General features: G+C 45.6%; 1 protein-coding gene across 4 annotated transcripts in view; it reads right to left on the bottom strand.

Moving 5' to 3' along the window:
- LOC146776028 (uncharacterized protein F13E9.13, mitochondrial-like) overlaps nt 1–12,883 on the bottom strand; it is a 143,134-nt gene that overhangs the window by 108,553 nt on the left and 21,698 nt on the right. For all 4 annotated transcript variants that reach the window (XM_085638068.1, XM_085638067.1, XM_085638065.1 and 1 more), the window contains exon 4: nt 1,475–1,655. In XM_085638068.1, the coding sequence (XP_085494194.1) occupies nt 1,475–1,655 (181 nt within the window). The remainder of the gene's footprint in view (nt 1–1,474; nt 1,656–12,883) is intronic.

The raw sequence follows: 12,883 nt of genomic DNA on the forward strand, positions 1-12,883 counted from the left end.
AAGGTACTTACAATGTGTTCCATGGAATGGATGGGCAGGGTAGAAGGTGAGGCACGGGTGGTTGGGCAAATTTCTCGAAAAACAAGCTGGTGTCTCCATCATTGTTGGCCGTACATGGTGTGTTGGCTTAGGTGGGGTAATCCACAAGGAGAACAGCAATTGTTGCACTCCCTTTAATGGAGAACAATGATTTACTAATAGTTGTTAAGTAAAATGCGGTAGTTGAAGTAGTCAGTGGTTAACAAGGTTGTGGTGCAGATGATTCTAATGTTCCATAGGCAAAGTAAAATGGTTTGGGTTGCAGTTTTCAAGTTGTGGATTTTCAGCCCTTCTGAAATAAGCTATCTATTTCAACCAAATGTCAAAGATTCTAGCTGTGTACTCCATGAAGGGTAAACATTCAGACACATCCCAATTTGTAGACCAGCATATGCTCCAATTATGCAGATGGGACATTATGGGCCTAATTACGAGGTCAGTCGGAAAGCCTCCTACTGCTGCTCTGAGGCTTTCCGACCGACTTTGTAGGTTTAAACTCCGACCGCCGCATTAGGATGACGGCGGTCGGAGTTTAAACCGGAGGGGGAATTCAACTCAGTTCCGTTGGGCTCAAGGAGCATGTCAGCCAGTTGGAACTGCACCATAATCCCTCAAGGACGGTGTTTCCGCTGTCCAGATTATGATGTCAGTTTCCGGCAGCCAATCGATGTCGGCCTTTCCGACATCGATTGGCTGTCGGAAACCGACTTTGGGGGCCCACTAGCAGGGCTCCCTTCCCCCCTGGCACTCCGCATTTCAGCCTGGTGGGCACCTATGCCCTCCTCGATATCCCTGCACCATATGGCAAGCACCGTGAGGTGCCTGTCGCACGGTGCAGGGATGTGTACAAACTTCCATTGTTCAACTGGAGCCTATGCTGCGTGCGGTTTCAGCCCGCCGCTCAAGCTCCCATTGAAGAATGGAAGTTTGCAACCGCACCATGTGCGGTCACAGCAGACCTAAGGTTGGGTGGTTCCCTCCGCAAAATGGTGTCAGTCAAAAGCAACTCCAACCAACATCGTAAATAGGCCCTAGGTGGCTAATGTGAATATGAGCAGAGAGATGTGGTGCATGCAAGTAAGCATAGTAGGAGGTCAATGACTTTGGGCAAGGGAGGGCAGAAGAGGCATAAGAGGACAGAGATGGGAATAGTGTACTATAAGACAATGTACATAAGAAGCTTTAAGTCGAACCATATATGTCAGTAGACCAATAGGAAAGGGCGTATTTGTGTAGCAGAAAGTTACATATCCAATTCGCTTAATACAGAATGGGACAAACTAGCTTTAGATCGAGTATATATAAAAGAGACCAGAAGAGTTTCTCCAGTACTTCAACATGTTACTGTAGAGGTGATAGTGTGGGTAGATTGTGGTCTAAAATGTTTACGACTGGTGCTATGAAATTGTGTACTCATGTAAAGAAAATATATTACCTGCTGCTAGAGCGACCGCCATTGCTTGTTGATTTGCACAAGACAGTATTTGTATGCCTAGCGGCAGACGGGGACACGTTCTCCTCACAGCTGAACAAGTTACTGCCATAGTCGCTGTAACTTCTGGGCCAATGGAAAGTGAGTAAGGAACATCATGCATGTTTTCCACGATCAAGCCATCCTGTTGAGTAAGAACATGATTTTGTTACAAAACATAGTTAAAGGGATTTTCTCAGACTAACCTTTTATGGAACTTTAAAGTTTGTCTTTGCTTCTCTTATCTGTTGACTTAAACACCCATTTAGTCCCTCATGAAAGTTCATATTAACATAAATGTCTCTTTATTAGATCCAGGTAGAGAGGCACTTTTCAAAGTTCTCTACTCATCATGAAAGGTCCACTCTGTCTGACATCACTGCCTTATGCCGTAAGGTGACATCTAAATCTTGCCGGGAAATTGACCACTAAAGAAATTTCGGGTTGTAATTTTTCTTGACAATCAGCCACCTCAGATGTGATCAGTCAGGGCAGTGAACGTAAACCCCAACAAATAGGGACAGAATTTCTTCAATGTTCAGACAAGGGCATAAACTGTCTTGTCAATCATCAGTGAGTTGACATCTCCAGGCAGGAGACAATGGCTGTTTAACGCAACCAAAATCCCCTTTCTCAAGTCAGGGGCATTCGTCTGTACTATGAAGAGCAAAACGTAAGTTGCTTCCTCAAGACCAGGAGCTTTACCCAGGGTCTTCTTTAGCACTGAAAGATCTGTGGGCACTCTAAATCCTTTACCCTGACTTCTTCTGGGGTGCCAAGGCAGTCGGCAGAGCACTTGTTGTTCAATTGTTCTATGTAAAATGATGGTAATATCCTTAACTGTGCCACTTTCTTTGCAACCCTCAATCAAAAACTACATGGACTGTAGCTTCTGCATCTATAGTGCTCAACTTCGGATGCAAAGAGATATCTTTAAAGAGCTCACAATGACAGCCAGAAACTGAGGAATTGTTTAAAATGTGTAGAGAACCAACATAAATGCCATAAAGAAGGAATTGATGACACACATTTTTCAAGTACAGTGTTTCTCCTTTGCTGAATGATTCCTTAAAAAGAAGACTTACAGGTTACGTTTGAGGGAGGCACCAATATATTTGGTAGCAATTAACTGTTTCTTCTGTAGGTTCTGATCACTTGAGTGTTTGTTAGATTTGGTTGGCATGAGTGGATGGGAACGCACTTTGAGGACTGTCACTATGGTGCCTATGAAGCATGCTTATCACTCTTTACGGGTAGGCTAATGAGTTGTATTTGACACATGTGGCTAAGGCGGCTCATGTTGGTGTGTGTATTCTTATGACCTTACTGTTTGGATATATTAGGTACTTGACTTGTTTGTTCAATATATTCTCATGTCCTTTGCACTTTTTTGTTTGTGGGTGTTGGTACCATCAGCTTTCAGTTATGAAATATTTGATTTGTGATGCATTCGTTTATAAACCTGTTGAAATCAGGGCTGAATTCGCCATAACGGCGAAACAAGTGTTGGCTGTGTTGATGTCAAGAAAAAGTGACTTTTACTGGCTGTGTTGATATCAAGAGAATGTTATTTGTACTGATGTCAAGAAGCATGGGCATAAGGATCATAAGGAGACTGTGGTTTCAATAAAGAGACTGGAACATGAATTTCTAAAATAATATTGAATTTGGATAGTGTTATTATTATAACAAATGGAATTGTGGAACCATTAGATTTTTTAGGGTTGTTAGGTGGCCTTCCCTCACCCTTAAGCACCAGGTCCTATGTGGTATTATTGGAAAACTCTTTATTGACGCACTAAGGAGTGCATCTGTGTGCTTGGCCACCTTGCATGGATTAATCTGTTTAGTCTGAAAGTAGCCTCTGTGCACAGAACAATATCAAGACATGATATTGTTCTCTCATTTCTTGGGTAATATATCTAGTGTGCCTAATGCATGCATTTTTCCAAAGAAGCCTTTCACAAATGACCTGAAAAAGGCAGTGGTGACTCCCTTGCTAAAGACGGAAAACTTACATTCTACACAACCAGTACATTATAGTCCTAGTTCCATTTTACCAGCTCTGGTCAAAATAGTGGAAATAATGGGCAGCTTCAGTATTACCTGGAAAACAGCAGTATTTTCTCAGAATTTCCATCACGGTTTGCCTTTGAAGCAGTGAAATAATAGCCATAGGTGTTACGGAATAACTGTTGGAATTAAAGTTTGGCAGCTCTGTTTTATATCTCTTGGCTGCCTTTGACACCACGAAACAGGGTCCTTTTGTGTCACTTGGATAAAACGTTAGGTGTGCTTTGCAGTGCCAGGAATTGCATCTGTTTGCCTCTGAATAACCACTATTAGCAGGTTCATTTGGGGTAATTTACATCAGCAAAGAATACATTTCCTCTGGGGCTCTGCCCTATCATCCATTTTATTTAATGTCTAAGTGATATTTTAATATGGATTGTGGCTGATCCTGGTCTCCTGTTTCAGATTTATATCAATGACCATGCATTTTCTTTAAGAACTTTTTTATGGTTCAGATACACTTAATTTCCCTGTGTCTGCAGGCTATACAAACTTAGATAAAGACTAATTCTGTCTTGATGGAAAAATGGAAACCTTGCTTCTCCTTCAAAACCAGTAAACACCTTTCAACTTGGGGCCATTTCTGATGGAGATCTTTCTTTTGACCCACTGATGCATGCTGCATATTTTTACTTGTTCAACACTACAAAATTTGGACCTATGTTTATACTGGCCCACTATACGTTTTTAGTACAACGGCTCATGTTGTCAAAGTTATACTATTGTTCTGCAGTTTACTTAAAAAACATTATAGGTAGATTATTAAACAGCATGATGTCAAAAACAGAGATATTTTAATAATCTATTGCTTTCTGTGAATAATAACACAATCATATTTCAAGTCAGCTTTTGGAGTGAAATCACAGTTATATAACTTTTGCTGGAGGACTCCCCCTGGTTACCTTGCCAATGTATTTCAGTACCATACTCGCTACAGAGCATTACACTCTGCAATAGAACCCAAGCCAACTAATCCTAAATGCACTGTATTAAATTTGAAAATAATTTTAGTAGTGTTATAGAACCAGCTACTCCTTCAACTTGCAATCTTGCAATTTTTCTAGCTTTCAAACTAAACTGATAAAATAATAATCGAAAAGTATGTGTTTAAAGGAGACTGATTTAGAACCCTGCAAATTAATCTGATTTGGTTGTGTACATGTAAATATATACTATGTTAGATGTTGTGGTGATCTGGTCAGTTGCATATGTTTACATATTTTGATGTACGTTTTTATTTGTATTTTTGTTAGCCTTATGTGTTATAAGGCATTGTTGCACCTAATAAATTCAAAGAAAATTACAATTAACCTCCTGGTGACAAAGATAGGCCAGTGCACTCTGCCCGATTTGGTATGTACTTGCTTTAATCGTGAGCTAAGCTCTCTGCACAGACTGCAAATCCTTGCATCTTTGACTCCAGCTAGCTAGATTCGAAGTCCACTACATTATTAAAATAGTATTAAAACAAAATCTCTATAATCTGGTGACAGAACCATTCACAAACCTTTGTAGGGTGACAAGTGCATTTTTCATCTAAACAACAAGACCCAGAAATGAGAAAAGATGCATTTGAGTGCCAAATGGTCAGCTCAAAGGTGTCTAAGAGTGTTCCAGAAACAAACTTTTATACAAAGTAATCTGCCCTTAAGATAAGGCGTGCATTGGTCTTGGTGATCTTATTAAGAATCCGTTAGTACACACAAAATCTCAATTCCTTTGTGCCTTGCATAGGAACTAACAGAACCAGACATTCTTATGGATTTCGTAGATGTCTACTTACCCAGAGGCACTACAACCTTAGCTAAGGATGCTTTGATAGAGCTCTGGATCTTTTCTAACATTCTGGAAATCTTGTTTTTCACAAGTATATTGTCTGGAATTCTGATTCCGTGAGCACATACTGGTGGTAAATGTGTGATCATTGTGCAAGCCCAAGAAAGTTCTCCGCAGTGCTCCACATTCCTCCTTTTGCATTGTTGTCGAATCTGGAAAGAAATTATCTCCACCCACTAAGCCATCATTGATGCCTCCTTGCAACAAGTCATGGAAGGGTTCACAATGCCGATCAGAACTTTGGCTACTACAGGAACAGTTATGGTCTCTAACATAAAAAACTATAAGTGCATGAGCCAAAAAATATTTAGCAGGAGCCCAATGCCAGTGTTGCTGAATACTCTGATACTGACTTTGATTCTTCCACCATCCTATTCCAACCTACTACTTTCCTCAATATCCCACTCTTGCAGATTCTTTTTCTTCACAACCTTTGCCAGTGCGTTCCTCATTTTTTATTTCTCTCTTCTTTCTCTATCTTGCTCTGAGACAGTCTGGAGCTGAGAAATAAGTCTCTGTCACCGAAAATGAGTGTCAGTGCCTCCACCTAAACCAACTGGAACAAATTAAAAACACTAACAAAACCCACTTCCAAATATCCTGTTGCATTATCCACTTCCACCACAATTACTTCCTGAAGATGTTGTGGGTTAAGGGAACCAAAGTGTCAATTGCTACCCTCTCAAAAGATACTCCTACCACTGGCAGTGCCTCTAGGGTGTTTTTATTTACTGTCCAGACTTTTATCTTAAAATCTTTTAATTTTCATTGCTAGAATACTTCAAACAGTACTAAATCAAGAAGAACAGCAAACGTACACATATCGATTTTGATACAAACAGCTTGAAATGGATGGGTTTGCATTGGAGTCCATGTGTTTCCATATCATGTATGTTTATGGCAATGAAAGTCACATAGCTGCTTCCAAGGCACTGTACACAGGCTTCACAATGCACAACAATAAATGCAAAAGGAAAAAAAGGTGTTGACCCATAAAGTGAATCTTTCTCTTTAACCTCTATTTTTTTTTTTACAATTTGTTTGGACTGCCACATGCTCTGTAGACAGACTGCTCTATAGTGATTTACTAATTGATAGCCTTCCTCCATGTCGCTAAAGCTGGGAAGTAGTCATTTCTCCATTTCTTTGCAAAATCCATTTGTGCCACTATCACGCCAAGGAGTGGAGAATCATTTTGTATCTTGGAAGGAACATTTCTCATCTAACAAATGCCATATGTCAGGGGATAATGCAATGGTTAAGTGGGACAACCTAATACACCATTGGAGGCTTGGGCAATTCTAGAAATATCAGGTAAAGTGTGCCAACAAGGGATTTTATTTAAAAGTTTATCATGTGTTGTATTAAAAAAAATGTCTTTGAAAGTTCAATGTTGGCACATTTTGAACCGGAATTCAAATAAATTGAATAGCTTATGCAATAAATGAGCAGAAGAACAAAACAACAGAAAAACAGAAAAACACGGGGATATCTTATAATCAATTAAAGGTATTTTCCTTTGTTACTCAAAATTGGCAGGAAGACTGAAACATCGGCCGTATCGTCCATTTCCCCAATAATTGATTTATTTTAAGTGACTGTTTTATTTATGAGGATATTAGTCACTTATCCGATTCAATGAGGAATGGATGTTTTTACTCATGAATTATAGGCTAAATTACATTGTACCTTTTTCATGTGTATGCATTGAATCAATCTCAATTTTGAATGTACCCTGCCAATTTTGAGTAACAAATGAAAATATACCTTTAATTGATTACAAGATATCCCCGTGTTTTTCTGTTTTTCCTGTTGTTTTGTTCTTCTGCGCATTTATTGCATAAGCAATTCAATTTATTTGAATTCCGGTTCAAAATTTGCCAACATTGAACTTTCAAAGATTTTTTTTTTAATACAACACATGATAAACTTTTAAATAAAATCCCTTGTTGGCACACTTTACCTGATATATGTCAGGGGAGGCATTTGGAATTCCCTCTAGGTTTTCCTGGGTGGTTACAAGAGAAATTAATAGAACACCAACGCCACAACGTGTGGAAAAAAATCCCCAGTTATCTTAAACATCTTAAACATTCTGTGGAGGCAATTAAGCACATCAATCAATTAATCAGGGGGTCTCAAGGTGGTGGGTGTGGGGGGGTAAGCAGCTCCGGTCAGTCGAAGAGCCAGGTCTTGAGGGTCTTCCTGAAGATGTGCAGAGAGGTGGCGTGTCTGATGTTGAACGGGAGCTCATTCCATGTCTTGGCCACGATGTAGGAGAAGGCTCTTCCAACAGTTCTGGCCCTGCTGATGCGAGGGGTTTCGGCGAGGGCAAGGTCGGCGCATTGGAGGTTTCTCTTAGGTACATGGAAGGAGATTACTTTGCTGAGGTATTGCGGTCCAGTGTTGTGGAGGCCTATGTGGGCGAGGGCGAGTATCTTGAAGGTTACTCTCTTCTCGACAGGGAGCCAGTGGAGGTCTTGCAGGTGTTGAGAGATGTGTTCTTGTTGAGGGATGCCGAGGACGAGTCTGGCTGTGGTGTTCTGTATGGTCTGCAGTATGCAGAGAAAATACTGGATGATTCTGGCCTAGAGGGCGTTTCAGTAGTCCTGTCTGCTGGTTATGAGTGCATGGGTGACGATATTGCTTAATTCATTTGAAGGTCTTGCGAAGGATGCAGAGGGTGTTGAAGCAGGTGGAGGCGACAGCGTTGACCTGTCAGGTCATGGAGAGGGAGGAGTTGAGTACGATGCCTAGGTTCCGGGCGTGGTCCGTGGGGGTGGGCGGGCTGCCGAGGGTGGTGGGCCACCAGATGTTGTCCCATGCGGTGGGAGAGGGTCCGAGGATGAGGACCTCTGTCTTCTACGAGTTGAGTTTCAGGCAGCTGCTGCTCATCCAGGATGCGACTTCCTTCATTCTTTTCTGGAAGCTGAGTCTGGTGGTAACAGGGTCCTTGGTGAGGGAGAGGGTGGGCTGGGTGTCGTCGGCATAGGATACTGTGCTGAGACCATGCTGTCTGACGATGGCAGCGAGTGGGGGCATGTAGATGTTGAAGAGCTTAGGGCTGAGGGGGGATCCTTTGCGTACTCCGCAGGTGATCTCTGTGGTTTCGGAGAGCAAGGGCAGTAGTCTGATTCTTTGGGTTCTACCGGTGAGGAAGAAGCTGAGCCATTCGAGGGCAGTTCCCTGTATGCCGGCGTCGTGGTGTCTGGCGATGAGTGTGCGGTGGGAGACTGTGTCAAAAGGCTGCGGAGAGGTCGAGGAGGGTGCGGATGTCATCTGTGGCAGTGAGTAGGGCGGTCTTGGTGCTGTGGTTGCTGCGGAATCCGGATTGGGAGGGGTTGAGGATGGTGTTCTCTTCGAAGAATTTCGTTAGTTGGATGTTGACAGTCTTCTCTGTGACTTTGGCCGCGCTGGGGAGGTGGGAGATGGGTCAGTAGTTCTTGAGGTCCGAGGGATCTGCTGAGAGCTTCTTGGGTAGGGGCTTGCTTCTGTACGTTTCCAGTCGTCAGTAAATATGCCGGTTTTGAAGCTGGTGTTGATGGTGCGTCATAGTTTCTGTGTGATGGTGGCGGTGGCTCTGTGGAAGCTGTGAGGAAGGCAGGGCTCCGTGGGTGCTCCTGAGTGGATGCCGTTCATGGTTGATTCAGTGTTTTCGGTGGTGGTTGGGGTCCAGGCGTAGATGGTGGGTTGGCTAGCGTTGCTGGGGGAGTGATTGGTTCTGCCGTCCAGTGTCAGTTCTTTGAAGCTGTTGTAGAGGGTCTTGATCTTCAGATGGAAGTAGGCGCTGAGCTTGTTGCAGAGGTCCTGGGAGGGGGTAATGTCCGTGGCCTCGCTGGGGGGCTTTTGTGAATTCTAGGATGATGTTGAAGATTTCCTTCGAGTTGCTGCAGTTGGCGGTGATCTTGGTCTGGATGAAGGTCCTTTTGGTTGATCTGATGAGTTGGTGGTATTCTGTTATGGCTGTTACCACTTTGGGTCTATTTGGTCCCGGTTTTCACACAACTGCCTTCTATCTCTCTTTATGTCCTCCCTTTTCCTTCTGGATTGGTTGCTGCACACCATGTGGTTAGGGTGGTCACTATTTAAGGTCCACCCTGCCTTGACATCAGTGCTTGGCTTAAATTGAAACCCCCTTTGATTCCGGGCGAAGAGAGCGCACAGGAGCGTGTATCTCTAAAACGTTTTGTGTCTGACATCGGATACGTGGCAGAAGCCACAAGGGAAATCCTTGTTTTCCGCTGCCTGCCAGCGCAGTCCTTGACCTTTCACCCCACCCTGGTGCTCGGCAGGAGCCGTAGACACTGTTTTGTCCCGCTGACCGCAAACGTGGTATTCATCACATCTTTGTCGTCTTTCGTGCACACTGCAGGAGTCGGGTGCATGGCTTCGTCCCGCTGACCGCAAACGCAGTGTAATTCGAATGTTTGTTGTCCTTGGTGCACAGGGCTGGAGCAGTGTGCACAGCCTTGTCTAGTTGATCGCGAAGACAGTACAATCAATACCTACCTTTTTTTTCTTTAACATAGAGGCGTACGGCAGGAGCCGTTTATTTTGTTCTTCCTTGAAACCACAGGTGTGGTTCGAACCCGCTTGCCTCCATTGGTGTACGTCAGGAGCCGTTCACACCAACATTTCTTCAAAACCGCGCACGCAGTTCTCCATTCATTTTCCCCACAGGTGCATGGCAGGAGCCGGCGGCATCACCTCCACCGCCTTCCCATCATTATATTCAAGGAACCATGTTTGGTTGTTTCCTTAAGACCGTGAGCGCACGGCTGGAGCCGTCAGCGCTGGGTACTTTGATAACAGCGGGCGTGGTTATCTATTTGAATTCCCCCTGGTTTGTGCTTCATGAGAGTCGTGTATAACCCCCTCGGAAACGATAAAAGGTGTTAGCAGTCCCTTTGATCTCCCTCTTGTTTCCACCACACGGCAGGAGCCTACAGCACCCCTTCATCTTGAGGTTATAAAAAGATAACCAGTACTCCCCAACACTATAATAACAGGGGTGAGTGTGTTTATCTATATCTTCTCATTCTATTGAGGAAGCAACCTTAACTAGTGTGTGCTCCCCGTTTCTTTTCCCTCCTCTAAAGTTCCTCTATTATTCCTGTCTTGCAGCTCTTGAGCTGTTCCTTACTCCTGCACTGCTACAAAACTGATGCTGTATGTGGTTCCCTTCATCCCTATCCCGCCACCTTTGAACATCACACCTTTCACCTATATCCAAGATTCCCAGAGCACCAGGTGTGGTGTATTTCACGTCCCTTTCTCCTTGGGATCAATCGCCCATACTGTGCTAGTCAGTGTGGAAGATTGGTGTCGGGAGGTGCCTCCTTTCCCGCGCAGCCCGACCCCAGACTCACCTATGTCACCTCCCTTTTCTGTCCAACAGTCTCCGGAGAACTGGAGGGGATCGGCGCTGAGGTCATCGACGGGATTGGAATAGCGCTGGCCCTTTCAGGACTGGGCTTCCCCGATGGAGGATGAACACGCCCCTTGTGACGTCGCCGGTCCGGATTGGCTAGCCCTCCAGAGAAAGGACGCAGATGCGGAAGCTGCAGGAGACCCGGAAGAAGGCGGAGAAGTGAAGGAACGAGGAGAAGACGCGGAACACGGGAAAGGAGATCGGGACGACGAACCAGAGAGCAAGAAACGAGACCAGGGAGCGGAAGGAGCACCGGCGAGCGAGCCAGGAGGCGGGAACCGCGCTGCGCCCTGCCAGGGACCCGGAGGTTCCTGGCTCCAACAGGTACGATATCGTATCCTGGGTCCAGGGAAGCAGGGCGGAGATAAAGGGAGGGACACGTCGTGGTAAGCCGTAGACGGTTCATCTACGGGTATCACCTTTGAGCACAACTGTTGGTGGTCGGGTCTTTGACCTTTGGCACTCTACTTCCGCGTGTTGGTGTCCCTCACAAACCCTGTCCCAAGACTGCAAGAGCATTCCCAGAAACCTAAAGAGGATTCTCTTTTCTTTTTTTTGTTTCTATATGCTGAGACGTCCTCCCGCCACCGGTGATGTAACCAGGGAAGCAGGAGGCCCCCTAGAAGACTGTCGAGAGCGAAGAAAAATCTCGGAGCCTAGAGACTCAGCCACCCCTGATGTAGCACTCCAGTTATCATAAACTCTTGTCTCATCTTGAAGATTAAACTCCTTTTCAACCTACCTCAGTATAAGGTCCTTCTTTACGCTGCCCGGGGAGGGACATCCCGACAATTGGTCTGGAGGTGAGAGAGGGTGCTCTCTTCGTTTCTGCGGTACCTGGTTTTCAGGTGAGTGGGATTGTGACAATGGCGTTCTTGTATGTGGTGCGGTCTCCTGAAGCTTTGCTGTTTCACCAATTCTTCTTGAGGCGTCTGCAGGTGCATGTGGATTCTTGGAGGTCGGTGGTGAACCAGATGGCCTTACTGGGGCGCTGTCTGGTGGGGTGGCGAAGGGGTGAGAGTTCGTATGGCAGTTGGTGATCCATCTGTGTAGTTCTTTGGCTGCAAGGTTGGCGTCGGTCGAGGTGGAGGGGTCATCGCGGTTGAGGGTGGAGTTGAGGTGCTCCTCAGTGACCTTGCTCCAGTTCTTTCGCGGTGGGTGGGGTCCAGGTTTGTGGGCGGTGGGTTTGTCGACGTGGAAGTGTACGCATTTGTGGTCTATCCAGAGGGGCTGCGTGGTGTGGCTAAAGTGGATGTTGTTACCTTCTGCGAAGATGGGGTCGAGGGTGTGTTCTGCCTTGTTGGTGGGGTTGGTGATGAGTTGTTTCAGTCCAAGGTTGGCAAGCTTGTCCAGGAGGGTGGAGGAGTTGGGGTTGTTGAGGTTGTCGAGGTGGAAGTTGAAGTCTCCGATGGGTATGTAGTCCATGGAGACGATGGAGTGGGGTGCGACGAGGTCGGCGATGGTAGAGTTGAACGCGGTTCGAGGTCCGGGGGGGCTGTAGGCAAGAGTGCCATGTAGGGTGGTTCTGGTCTGTATCTGGAAATGGATGTGTTCAGTGGGGGACAAGGAGTCGCTCGTGCTGGAAGTGGTGAGTCAGAGGGAGCTCTTGTGTGCAATGGCGAGTCCTCCTCCTGGGTGGTTGGGGCGGTCTTTCGTCTGGATCTTGTATCAGTCGGAGATGGCAGTGGCAATGTCGGGAGCGGAGGTGGAGTTGGTCCAGGTTTCTGTGACGAAGGCGACGTCTGGCGAGATGGTGGTGAGGAAGTCCCAGATCTCTAAGGCATATCTGTGCAGGGAACGCATGTTGAGGAGAATGCACCTCAGGGCTTTGGGGGTGCTGGCGTTCCGCCTGGGAGCGACGGTAGTGGGGGTGCGGAGGGTGGTGAGGGTTCGGTGACAGTGTCAGCAGGAGAACTGGCCAAGGGTGGACTTCGGTGTAGACAGATGGCAGTTGTTGTTCCTTTCGGGGTTGAGTGCGAGAAGGGCAGCTGTGTCATAGCAGTGGGTGGTCAGAGATCCATGGTCTCTGGTCG

Source organism: Triturus cristatus, chromosome 12 (assembly GCF_964204655.1).
Source record: "Triturus cristatus chromosome 12, aTriCri1.1, whole genome shotgun sequence".
NCBI classification, from domain to species: domain Eukaryota; kingdom Metazoa; phylum Chordata; class Amphibia; order Caudata; family Salamandridae; genus Triturus; species Triturus cristatus.